Below are 13,814 nucleotides of genomic sequence, written 5' to 3'. Positions count from 1 at the left end.
GCGGTACTTTTACTATCACAGTACTTTTATCATTGCAGTATTTTTCTATCATTGCAGTACTTTTACTATTACAGTACTTTTACCATTGCAGTATACTTTATCATTGCAGTACTTTTACCATTACAGTACTTTTATCATTGCAATATTTTTATCATTGCAATATTTTTATCATTGCAGTATTTCCAATCATTCAGTAGTTTTTATCATTACAGTGTTTTCCCCCTCTGTATAATGGACAGACATTAGGAGTGTTTCCTTACACTAGATACGTTTATACTGTGTATATTTGCATGCGTTTTTATGAATGTCTGCTGCTAATGTTATACATTAACGGCTGCATTACGCCGCTGACTCTGTGTGATCTATATCTTTGCTGCTGTAACACCTCAAATTTCCCCATTGTGGGACGAATAAAGGACATCTTATCTTATCTTATCTTCAGCTTCCAATGGAGTGCCTTGACTAGATTAAACTGAGCATCAGCTGTTGGAAAGGACATGACTTTTAAAGGATAATGTAAATGGCAGTCAATTTAAAACTGAACAAAGGTTAGACTGCTCGGAGCCACTTTTGTGATCCTGGCATGGAAGTCCATTGTTTCAGAGGGGTCTCGTTCACACCTCCTGTGGTGCAGCTGTGATCTAATCTTCCTGCATTCCTCTCCTGAGTGTCTGGTCATTAGCATGGTCTAAACTTCAGTTACACTTAAAGGATTTCATACTTTTGACTATTAAAGGAATATAAGAGTTTGAGCTTAACATAGTTCATTAGATGTTGGTGCATCCAATGTATGAAAATGTGATATTGTAAAATGCTGAGAGTGTGACTGGTGGCGCGAAACTGGTTGCGGGGGTTGTGCAAGAATGGAATGTTTTAGAAGCAGAAGGCGCTGAGCGAGACGAGATGACTCCGGGAAGGAGCGGCCATCGGGGGATCGCACGCAGGAGGAGCCACGGGATTCGGCGGGAGGAGAAAGACCAATGAGAGCGAGCTAAAGTTAACTGCAATACACATAGCCAATAGAATCATGCCAGGATGCCTTTGTCTGTGCCATTTTGCATGTTGTATAGTATGAATCAGGACTGGGCAACTCGGAGGTAGAACACATTCGCTGGTGGTATGAGAGGTGTAGAGCTGTATTGAGAGGGACCCAAACTCAAGTTGTAGATTTGTGTGTTAGGAATAAATCCACTCGTGTGTGAAAATGCCGGCTTCCTGATACCTTTCTATTGCAGAACGAGCGCGCATATTGTTGGATGAGTGAGAGTTGGGTAAAGTCACAAATTGGAGTCAGATTATTAATTTGAGTTTACATTGGTTTAAAATTAAATTCTAACATTGATTTAAAGATAAATTCCAACAATTTACAGGAGCAGGAGGAACCTACTGAACTGAGACAATATCGTGGTCTCAAGCTAAGCTTTGCTTATTTACCTTTGGACATTTTTTGGTTGGCAGCTGTCATGGAGTTCCCATGCAGGCCAACAAAGCTATTTTGACATTGCTTCCATTTTCCACAACATACCTGTGTGAGGTGAGCTTTTCAAGCCTGACTGATGTAAAAACAATAAAACAGAGCAAGACTGAGCTGTGGAGAAAAAGCTTCATGTGTGTCTTTCATTGATTCCTGCCAGGATATCAGCTCTGTGTTTGTCCAAACAGGCCCGGGTATCACCCAAAGAGAATATAAAATTCCATATTCTTTGTGTTTATTTGATTCCTATTCAAGACGTGATAATATAACGCCATTCTTCAATGTTAAAAAACACTTATATTTTCAATATAAGCCTTTTTCACATTTTCAGCTGGTGGTGTCCCACTAGATTTTTTACACACACCCACGAGACCACCCTTACCTTGCAGAACAGCATCGTGATGTGTTTTTATATACCCTTCAGTATTATTTTCCATTGCACTCTCTTATTTATCTAGTTTATATACAGTAAACCCCCGGTTATCGCGGTTAATGGGGACCGAGACCACCCGCGAAATCTGAAAATCCGCGAAGTAGCGTCGCACCTTCAAAAAAACAAACAAAAAAAACAAAAAACACCGTGTATATATATACTTCGCACCTATATATATATATATATATATATATATATTTATACTGGTAGAGAGAGAGAGAGTGAAATTCATGTTATAACAAAAAAACAAATTATTATTAAAACTTATTATTTTTTTATTCCCCAGCCATTATTTTTGTATTTATTCAATTACTTCTTTTTGTATTTATTTAATTACTTCGACTTTTACCTGCTGGTACGCCGTCCGGTGTGCCCTGTGAATGTTATGATCCTCCAGCAGAGCTGGAGGATTGAACAGGACTCTCCAAACGCAGACACGGGAAAAAAGGTGGTGATACAAAGATAGTGTAGCGACTTTGTAAATGGTTCAAGGGTTCTGTGTTTTCCTCTTTTCTGTGGAGGCTGTGAAGGCAGCAGGGGAGTGAACGTTATGTTGTTGTCGTTGTGTTGCTCTCTCTCTCTGATCGGCGTGGTTGCGGCCAACAGCAGCCGTTTTTGGCTTAATAATAAAAGCGTTCGCTGATGGACAAATTGGCCTGATTTATTATACAACGTTACAATATTTATTATAATCACAATATAGTCAGTGTAATCAGCGCGTCTCGCAGCAGCTGACGGCATGGCGCGAGACGATCGCTGGAGGAACGCCCACACAGCTGAAAAAACAAAAACACACGCGGCATGACAGGCACGGATCATGACAGTGAAATGAAAGGTGGCATTCTTCATTTATTTATTTATTCATTCATAACTGACAGCCTCGCTCTCCGCCGTTGCCCGGGCGGAAGGTGCTCCTATTCGGCTTGACAGCCACGCACGCCGGCCGGTCTCCTTCGGAGCTCACGCACGGTGTCCGATCGTGTCCGTCGCCACCAATCGTGTCCGGGGGAACCTGCTCTTCTTCGGCCACTCTCTTCTTCGTCCACTCTCCTCTTCGGCGCACGCCGGCCGTCTAACCGTTTCAGCGCCCCCTTGTGCCGCTCGGCGAAACTACAATGCTCCCGAATATTTTTTAGACCCGCGAAGCACTGAACCCGCGAAAGGTGAACCGCGAAGTAGCGGGGGTTCACTGTATTTGTCTGTGTTATTGTTGTATTACACTGGAGAGGGGAGCTCTCTCATCTCGTTGCACTCTTGAGTACAATGACAATAAAGGTATTTCTAATTCTAATTCCAATTCTAATTCTAAATGAAAAAAAAATGTGCCCTGGCTCAGGAAAAGTTGAAAAACACTGATTTAAAGCTCACCAGGTCATGATTAAAAGGCTTTAAGCATTGAGTGGCAAACTGACAGGTACACTCGGTGCCATGTTTACTGCTCTAATTGATTTAGAGGGTTGAACTTTGGTGTTTAAAAAAACATTGCCGAGCTTTGTAAACCTTTGTTCATTCAGATCATTTTGCACACTCACAATCACAGCTAGGGACAATTTAGAGTGTTAAATTAACATACCATGCATGTTTTTGGAATGTGGGAGGAAACCAGAAAACATGGAGAAAACACACGCAAGCACGGGGAGCACATGCAAACTCAGCACACTTTGCCACCCGACAGATAACTAATTTATTGTAATTATTTCGAACTCAAAGCACTGATAATAGACAAAACGTCTATGTTGGCCCAGTGGGGTTCTTTTATTTTGAAAGTGGCTTTCGATACTCGTCGGCGAATTGTTACCGTAATGCTCATTATGAAAACAACTGAGCGCTGCTGGCTTGACGTCGACTTCTCGTTCAAAGGGGTATTCCCAGTGCACTCATATCTGTCGAAGAAGAATAACGACGACGACTGAGCACATTTAAGAGTATTTAGTAACCAGTGGACATGGCATCTAACGAAGCCAGTAAAGGAAAGGAGGGTGTCGAAACAGACCACAGGACGCCTGGATTAAGGCGTGCACAGACCACCACACTTTTCAGAGCTGTCAACCCTGAACTCTTCATCAAGCCCGTAAGAGACGCGTCACCTATGCACTTCCATTTGCAGTTTTATATTTTTAACCGAAGAAAGCGCTTTCAGTTTGAGCTGTAATAGAGTATCAAGCCCGAGATAGTTCAACAGGGTATGAGCGGCGTGCGGCGACCTCGAAGCTCAATTCCGGTTCGGCCAGCCTCCACACGAATTGACAAGTCAAGCCAGCCGTCACTGTAGTTTTTTAATACTGTGCATCACGGTGCATTACGGTAACGCCCCGACAGTGACGCCGTTGGCCAACTTCAAAATAGAAGCGAAACCATCTAATTCATGCACGTCAGTAGTTTGGATTTAATGTTATTAAACCTCTCTGAGGACAGGCAACAACGAGTTCACCCAAGTCGAATGCAAACTATTTCAGAATTTAAGTAAGAAACGTTTTGAATTGAGAGAGAAAGAAAAATAATGTTAACGGTGAATCAATGACATTACAACTGAAACTAAAAAAATAAATAAATAAAAAATTCTGTATTTGTTATTTCGCAACCAGGCCGGTGCTGAACCACACTATGCCACCCCAGCTATCCAACTAGATTAATGTTCTTAAAATCTGATGTGGAATTTCAAAATAAAAGGCCAACAAAATTGCAACTTTCCATCTCTATAACTGATTTTCTTTTTAAAAATCATTAAAAATTCAGTTTTCGTTATCCCGCAACCAGATCAGTGCTATGCCATACTATGTCACCCTAGGTATACAACCAGTGCTCTTTCATTAAAATCTGATGTGCCATTTCAAAATAAAAGGCCAAAGAAATCTGAAATTTTGACCAATACAACTGATAAAGAAAAAATCATTAAAAATTCAGTTTTCGTTATCCCGCAACCAGACCAGTGCTGGAGAATACTAGGCCACCCCTGATATCCAACCAAAGTACTTTAATTAAAATCTGATGTGGAATTTCAAAATAAAAGGCCAACAAAATCGCAACTTTCCATCTGTATGGCTGATTTTTTAAAAATCATTAAAAATTCAGTTTTCGTTATCCCGCAACCAGACCAATGCTGTGGCATACTACGTCGCCCCAGTGTACTTTCATGAAAATCTGATGTGGCATTTCAAAATAAAAGGCCAAAGAAATCTAAACTTTCTGCTGCTACAGCTGATTTTTAAAAAATCTGTTTCTGTTATCCTGCAACCAGACCAGTGCTGAGGCACACTAGGCCACCTCAGGTATCCAACCAAAGTACTTTCATTAAAATATGATGTTATATTTCAAAATAAAACGTAGAAGAAATCTAAATTTTTTTACCTTTCATTCAGATTTGGTGTTGCATAAAAAAACAAAAATAATACAATACAATTTTATTTTTGTAGCGCATTTCAACACAGATGGAACTGTAACAAAGCCCTTTCCATATGGTGTAAATTCGCAGGTAATCCATCCATCCATCATCTGTACCGCTTCTCCTCACTAGGGTCGCGGGGAGTGCTGGAGCCTATCCCAGCTATCTTTGGGCAGTAGGCGGGGGACACCCTGAACTGGTTGCCAGCCAATTGCAGGGCACACAGAGACGAACAACCATCCGCACTCACACTCATACCTAGGGGCAATTTACAGTGTTCAATCGGCCTGCCATGCATGTTTTTGGAATGTGGGAGGAAACCGGAGTACCCGGAGGAAACCCACGCAGGCACGGGGAGAACATGCAAACTCCACACAGGATGGCCGGAGCTGGGATTGAACCCACGCCCGATGCTCTCTCTCACTGTGAGGCCATCGTGCTAACCAGTCGGCCACTGTGCCGCCTAATTCGCAGGTAATAAGAACACAAATTAAAACACATAAATACATTTTCAATAGATACCAGAACAACAGCAGAACAGTGACAGTCTCATGTTGAGTCGAAAGCTAAACAATAAAAAGGTGTCTTCAAACGGGTTTTAAAAATGGACAGAGGGGGCTTGCCCAACATTTAATGGAAGCTCGTTCCATAGGGAAGGACCGGCAACAGAAAAGGCACGATCCCCCCTGAGGTTCCGCTTAGTCCTCGGCACCTCCAGCAGCATTTGGTCCACAGACCTGAGGCAGCGGGCAGGTGCGTAGGTATGGAGGAGCTCAGAGAGGTGTGCTGGGGCGAGGCCATTTTAAGCTTTGAAGACGAACAGAAGTATCTTAAAGCGAACTCTAAAGTGCACTGGGAGCTAGTGAAGAGAGGCTAAGATTGAGGTGATGTGATCTGTCTTCCGAGCGCCAGTTAAAAGGGCAGCGGCAGCATTTTGGACCAGTTGGAGGCGCTTGAGCGAGTACTGAAATATGCAAGTTTAACCGTTGATCCCTTTTTAAAAATGATAGTAAATGACAGTTTTCCCTCTGAAGGGTTGTATCATGTTAGTGGCATTATCTTAAGCATTTACGTCACAGAATGTCGATCATTAACATTAGCAGGTTTGTATTTGCTGTAGGTGTTAAGCATTTATTAAACAAAAAGCATTTATCAAATGAAAATAGATGGATGCCCCAGCACTGAACTGGTTGCGGATAACGAAAACTTAATTTTTAATGATTTTTTAAAATCAGGTGTAAAGATGGAAAGTTCAAAACAGTGCCACATCAGATTTTAGACTAGGCCAGTGGTCTTACATTGCGTCAGCTATATACTTACAATATGTCAGTTGCTTGTGATTTGTGCAAAAGAAAGTTACTATATCTCAAGCATTAATTTTTTTCTCCAATGTCTTGACCAGCATTGGTGTATTTATGTATTGTAGAGTGACTGCTGTCAATCAGAGCAGGGCCACAGTACTGCAGTGGACAATGGGTGGTGCAAAAACAAACATGAAAAACAGTCATATAAAACTCTTTCTTGAACAGGCAAAACTACAAACACAGACACACACAAACACGACAGTCTATTTAAAACATTTTCAGACTGCAGTGCTTTCCAATGTAGCCGTAAGGGGGCACAAGCCAGTGTCTTCTTATGCCTGTCCCAAGTCCGGATAAATACAGAGGGTTGTCAGAAAGGGCATCCGACGTCAAACTTTGGCCAAATCAAACATGCAAATCAAATATATGACTTCCATACCGGATCGGTCGAGGCCCGGGCTAACGACGACCGCCACCGGTGTTGCTGACCCACAGGGCGCTGGTGGGAATTGGACTACTGTTGGTCGAAGAAGGAGAGGAGGAACATGTGTTCCAAGGAAGAAAGAGAAGAGTAACCCAAAGAGTCTAGGACTGAGTGTAGGGACTTGGAATGTGGGAACTATGACGGGAAAAGGTAGAGCGCTGGCTGACATGATGCAGAGGAGGAAAGTGGACATACTATGTATTCAAGAGGCCAGGTGCAAAGGGAGCAAAGCTAGAAGTTTAGGAGCAGGGTTCAAGTTATTCTATCATGGTATAGATAGGAAGAGAAATGGAGTAGAAGTATTGTGAAAGAGGAGTTTGTTAGGAACGTCCTGGAAGTAAAAAGAGTGTCAGATAGAGTGATGAGCCTGAAGCTAGGAATCGAAGGTGTGATGGTCAATGTTGTTAGCGGGTATGCGCCACGGGTAGGTTGCGAGCTGGAGGAGAAGGAGAACCTTTGGTTGGACCTTGATGAAATGAATGAGAGCATCCTTAGAAATGAGAGAGTTGTCATTGGTGCAGATTTCAATGGACATGTTGGGGCGGGAAACAATGGTGACGAGGAGGTGATGGGCAGGTTTGGTATCCAGGAAGGAACGCAGAAGGACAGATGGTGGTCGACTTTGCAAAAAGGATGGAAATGGCTGTTGTGAATAGGTTCTTCCAAAAGAGGCAGGAACATAGGGTGACCTACAAGAGTGGAGGTAGGAGTACACAGGTAGACTAAATCTTGTGTAGACGGTGTAATCTGAAGGAGATCAGTGACTGCAAAGTAGTGGTAGGTGAGTGTGTAGCCAGACAGCATAGGATGGTAGTGTGTAGGATGGACTATGGTGGTGAAAACGACAGAGGGCAAAGACAGAGCAGAGGACAAAATGGTGGAAGTTGAAAGGGGAAGAGTGTTGTATGACCTTCAGGAAGGAGGTGAGATAGGCTCTTGATGGTCAGGATGAGCTCCCAAATGACTGGATAACTACAGCAAATGTGATCAGGGAGACAGGTAGGAAAGTCCTTGGTGTGTCATCTGGAAGGAAAGGAGATAAGGAGACTTGGTGGTGGAATGAGGAGGTGCAGAAAGGGATCTAGAGAAAGAGGTTAGGTAAGAAGAAGTGGGACAGTGAGAGGACTGAAGAAAGTAGACAGGAATTCAGGGACATGCAGCGGAAGGTGAAAGTAGAAATGGCAAGGGCCAAACAAGGGGCTTACGATGACTTATATGCGAGGTTGGACAGTAAGGAAGGTGAGACCGATCCAGACAGGTTGGCAAGGCAGAGGGACAGAGATGGGATGGACGTGCAGCAGGTTAGGATAATGAAGGATGGGGATGGAAGTGTGTTGACAGAGGCCAGTAGTGTGATTGGAAGATGGAAAGAGTACTTTGACGAGTTAATGAATGAGGAAAATGAGCGAGAACAAAGAGAAGAAGAGGTGACTGCTGTGGACCAGGAAGTAGCACAGATCAGTAAGAATGAAGTGAGAAGAGCATTGAAGAGGATGAAGAGCGGAAAGGCACTCAGCCCTGATGATATACCCGTGGAGGTATGGAATAGTCGAGGAGAGATAGTAGTAGAATTTCTGACTGGGCTGTTCAACAGGATCCTAGAGAGTGAGGAGTTGCCCGAGGAATGGAGGAGAAGTGTGCTGGTGCTCATTTTTAAGAACAAGGGAGATGTTCAGAGCTGTGGCAACTACAGAGGAAGAAAGCTGATGAGACACACAATGAAGCTGTGTGAAAGAGTGGTGGAATCTAGACTGAGGGCAGAGGTGAACATCTGTGAGCAGCAGAGTACAACAGATACAATATTTGCTGATAGAGAAGTACAGAGAAGGTCAATAGGGGCTGCGTTGTGTCTTTGTACATCTGGAGAAAGCTTATGACAGAGTGCCCAGAGAGGAACTGTGGTTCTGTATGAGAAAATCTGCAAAAGCAGAGAAGTATGTTCAAGTGGTACAGGACATGTTTGAGGACTGTAAGACAGTGGTGAGGTGTACTGTAGGTGTGACGGATGAGTTCAAGGTGGAAGTGGGACTACATCAGGGATCAGCTTTGAGTCCCTTCTTGTTTGCTATGGTCATGGACAGTTTGACAGACAAGGTTAGACAGGAATCTCCATGGACCATGATGTTTTGCAGATGACATTGTGATCTGTAGTGAGAGAAGGGAATGGGTGAAGGGACCCAAGAGGAAGAGTGAGCTTACAGGGAGAAGAGACCAAGAAGGTGGAGGAGTTTAAGTATCTAGGGTCAACAGTCCAGAGCAATGGAGAGTGTGAAAAAGAAGTAAAGAAACGTGTGCAGGCTGGCTGGAACGGGTGGAGAAAAGTATCAGGTGTGGTGTGCGATAGAAGGTTTCAGCTAAAATGTAAGGAATGTTTTATAAAACTGTGGTAAGACCAGCGATGTCGTCTGGTCTGGAGACAGTGCCACTGAAGAAAAGACAGGAAGCAGAGCTGGACGTGGCAGAGATAAAGATGCTGAGGTTCTCTTTGAGAGTGACCAAAATGGATAGGAGTACATCAGAGGGACAGCACATGTTAGGGGCTTTGGAGATAAAGTCAGAGAGGCCAAACTGAGATGGACATGTCTAGAGAAGAGATAGTGAGTATATTGTCAGAAGGATGCTGAGTTTCCAAGTGCCAGGCAAGAGGTCTGGAGGAAGACCAAAGAAGTTTATAGATGTAGTTAAAGACATGAAAGTAGTTGGGGTGAGAACAGAGGATGCAGAGGACAGGGTTAGATGGAGGCAACCGATTTGCTGTGGCGACCCCTGAAGGGAAAAGCCGAAAGGAAAACAAGAAGAGACTGCAGTGCTTTCCGAAGTCTTTCAACCCGCTCTTTCAGCCTTTCCTTGCAGGCTTCCGATATACCTCATTCCAACTGTTCAGCCAGCAGTCCCTGTTGACTTTCAAAGACAGACACGATACAAATTCTATTAATCATAAACACACTCATACACATACATATACGCTTGTATACAAGTTAACTAATTACAACGCGACTAATCACAACGGTCATTTCCTTTTCTCGCACTGATGGGACAGGATAAAATGCTTCACGTGAGAATAAATAACAAATAAAACTTCTACCACTAATATGAGAAAAATTCACATGCACATCACTATTCATGCCTACTTGACCTCTGAAAATGTAAAAGTAGGGATTTGACAACAAGATAAATAATTACCAGCAAATAAAGAGCAGTTAGCCTTCAAAGAAGTCACAAGTCATCAATGATTAGAAATTGACTGGACAGAATAAAGAAATTGCACAAATACAATTGCACCAATTATGTTGTACGTATGAAAGAGCTTAAATAAAAAAATAAAACTGTGTTTAAATTAAAGCTATATGTGAGGAATTAAGAAAGTTATGACATGATATAGGCTTCAAAAAGCATGCAAAAATGTCCCAAAGCCAAAGATTTTTTATATTTTCAAAAGTTTCTTTTTCTTTTTTGAAGACCCTGAGACTTATGAAAATTGAAATGCTATTAATCTTATTTTTACAATTGACAAATACATATTACGTGAAAAGCCCTAGCCATTTTTAAAGTATTTATTTATTATCATTTAATTATATTTCATTTTATATTGCAGACTGGTCCTTGTTTAAATGCTTTATGTATTTGAAAACAAACAAACAACATTTTCATTTCCTCATTCCCTCTGAAGATGTCGCGACTTCATTTGACCTACCGCCGCTGCAGTTTCTATAAACTGCTTCTTTTTGTTCTTCAGTGATTATAAAACAAATATTTTTGTGGGGGCTCAATATACACTTTTGAAATCTCTAAACAAATAACATAATACCCGCTGCAATCAATCAATAAAATATTTTCTCCTTTTAATGGTGGATTTTGTACCGCGTTATGCTATGTTCAGACCAACTGCGCATGCGCATTCTAGTTCGCTTAATTTCGTGGCATTTCACCGTGGAGGTGTTTTGGACACAGCTGCTTCATTCACGCCCAGGAGAAGGGGAGGAAATATGACATCACTTGGTTGACAATTTTGCATTGCAGCGGGTCGAGAAAAGAAAACACCGTTGAGTACTTCCACTTTTTTGACTGGGAATGGTACCCAGCCCCTCTTTTTTTCCTGCAGCACCTTTTATTTTTTTTATGTGTCTCACAAGCCCCTCTCACTTTTTGTGGATCATGACAAGCAGGTGAAATGTTAAATAATTTCATTAATTATAAAACACCGTTGCTACCTTAGTACAGTTTGACAGCTGTAAATGCGTAGTAAAATGTAAACAATTTGGGTGCTGCATGCCAACCGACATTCTTGCTCACCATTCAGTCCCACAATTGATCAATTGATAGCTGGCGGTGCTGGAGCACTCCGGGTGACAACAGACGGCGATGATTATTTTCCCTCCATAGTTCTCAAATCTCCACACAAATCCAGACAATTGGCTAATTCGCATTTTTAAAAAATATATATAGGGGAAAGTTTAACATGGGCAATATCCATAATACTGGACTTTTTGTCCTGATGATTTCAGAGGTTGTTGTGGGCATGCGTAGGAATCTGCATATCAATTTTAGCGACGATCGGGTTTAGTTTTCAGAAAGCAACAATCCTCTTATTTTTAGTGAGCTTCTTTGTGGGGAGGAAAAGGCTTAATGCCCATAAAATTCGTTTTTAAATAGTGAGTGCATCTTATTTTCTGGTGCACGCAATAAAACTGAAATTATGGTGTCCTGTACAGTTCAAAATAGTAGATTGGATGGAGTTAAGTTTTCTTTCTTCATATTGTCTGAGCAAAATATTTTGTCATAATTGAATGATGTGATTCCCTTCTTCCCACCCGCAGAATACACCAGTGATGGCATTTGGACTGATCACGATCACTCTGTGCGTCGGTTACCTGGGCTACCTACATGCTCTGAAAGAAAACAATCAGGAGCTTTACGAGGCCATCGACAGTGAAGGAGAGCGAGTCATGAGAAGGAGCGCTTCCAAGTGGGCGTGATAGCAGACCGTGCTTGTGTGAGAACAGAATAAACTAAATGACTGAACTGATGCGCATTAGTTTTGAAATGCCTAAAATCGAAATTGGAACCATATTATACCATGTTTATAGTGTATAAACAAAATACATTATTGTACGGATTATTTTAAGACTTGCTCGCACATATTTTTAGAATTGATTATTGGGTGGATTATTTAATCAAATTATGTGCTAACATTGTATTTTGTATTAAAGTGTTCTACAAAACCATTTTCCTTCATTACTCTTTATTAACCAGTTGTTCATTTAGTATTTTTTAGAAATAAAACAAAAGCAACGAAAATAAGTGAAGCAACATCATAGGAAAGTGATTGATTACTCGCCAGACTTTTTGAAACAGATTCAGTCACTGGTTTGCTCATGTTTTTACAGAGCAAAAGCAGATGTTAGAAAATGTCTTTATTATGGTGAAACACAAAAGCTAATTGGGGTGGAATGGTGGATGATTGGTTTGCACGTCCACCTCACAGTGCAGATGACATGGGTTTGAATCAGGCTACGGCCTTCCTGTGTGGGGTTTGCATGTTCTCCTCATGCGTGTGTGGGTTTTTTCTTGGTTTTGCATGTAAAGGATAATGTAATCATGGCAGTCAATCTAAACAGAACAAAGGGTAGACTGCTAGGAGCCACTTTTGTGATCCTGGCATGGAAGTCCATTGTTTCAGAGGGGTCTCGTTCACACCTTTGTTGCAGCCTTGATCTAATCTTCCTGCATTCCTCTCCTGAAGGTCTTGTCATTAGCATGGTCCAAACTTCGGTTACACTTAAAGGATTTCATACATTTGACTATTAAAGGAATATAAGAGTTTGAGCTTAACATAGTTCATTAGATGTTGCTGCATCCAGTGTATGAAAATGTGATACTGTAAAATGCTGAGAGTGTGTGTGGGGGTGAAACTGTGTGTGTGGGAGCATAAGCAACAGAATGGGGGTTGCGGGGGTTGTGCAAGGATGGAGTGTTGCAGGATCACCAGAAGGAGGGGAAAGCCGAGATGAACAAAGCACAACCAGGAGGAGTCGCCACGGGATTCGGCGGGAGGAGAAAGACCAATGAGAGCAAGCTAAAGTTAACTGCAGGATACACATAGCCAATAGAATCATACCAGGATGCCTTTGTCTCTGTTCCATTTGCATATTGTATAGTATGAACCATTACTGTGCAACTCGGGTAGTACATTCGCTGGTGGCAAGAGAGGTGTAGAGTTGTATTGAGAGGGACCCGAGACCCAGGTGCCATGTAGAAAATCTGAGTATTGGGAATAAATCCACTTGTGCGTGAAAATGCCGGCTTCCTGATACCTTTCTATTGCAGAACGAGCGCGCATATTGTTGGATGAGTGAGAGTTGGGTAAGGTCGCAAATTGGAGTCAGATTACTAATTTGAGTTTACATTGGGTTAAAATTAAATTCTAACATTGATATAAAGCTAAATTCCAACAGAGTGCAATAGGGATTCAGGGTGATCAGGCCTGTCCACCATAGCAGACCGGTCAACGAGGTCGGGACCACGGTAACAGAGGTAGGGGTGGTTATAGACAGGGGTTGTGAGTGGGGTGTGCTCTTGCTGCGGGGTGTGGGGTCACTGGGTGATGAGCTGTCCAAACCGAGCCACTTTCTGGAATGTGCCATCATCTGGTCCGGTGCCATATCTGTCACAAAGAGCTCCACCAGCGCAGGGGGCGCCACCGTTACCCACTCCCAACGCACTCTTGACACAAACCC

At 42.3% G+C, this 13,814-nt stretch overlaps 1 protein-coding gene and 1 pseudogene across 1 annotated transcript; one reads left to right on the top strand and one right to left on the bottom strand.

The window, feature by feature from the left end:
• The first annotated feature begins 3,693 nt into the window (after positions 1-3,693).
• Positions 3,694-12,302, top strand: smim8 (small integral membrane protein 8). The gene is made up of 2 exons (XM_088286937.1): positions 3,694-3,978; positions 11,895-12,302. Exons 1-2 carry the CDS (start codon positions 3,853-3,855, stop codon positions 12,051-12,053), a joined length of 285 nt encoding a protein of 94 aa, XP_088143063.1. The 5' UTR covers positions 3,694-3,852; the 3' UTR covers positions 12,054-12,302.
• Positions 6,464-8,096, bottom strand: LOC148317006 (uncharacterized; annotated as a pseudogene).
• Positions 12,303-13,814: the final 1,512 nt, after the last annotated feature.

This window comes from Idiotropiscis lumnitzeri, chromosome 21, assembly GCF_059441095.1.
Source record: "Idiotropiscis lumnitzeri isolate Australia: NSW breed Sydney's pygmy pipehorse chromosome 21, RoL_Ilum_1.0, whole genome shotgun sequence".
NCBI lineage: Eukaryota > Metazoa > Chordata > Actinopteri > Syngnathiformes > Syngnathidae > Idiotropiscis > Idiotropiscis lumnitzeri.
This window is presented reverse-complemented; position numbering and strand designations above follow the sequence as displayed.

What these genes read in the sequence shown, in the direction of transcription:
- smim8 (XM_088286937.1), top strand. Translation starts at nt 3,853, where the DNA reads ATGGCATCTAACGAAGCCAGTAAAGGAAAGGAGGGTGTCGAAACAGAC. An exon ending in CTGAACTCTTCATCAAGCCC is followed by an intron (nt 3,979 to 11,894) that starts GTAAGAGACGCG and finishes TCCCACCCGCAG; the next exon opens with AATACACCAGTGATGGCATT.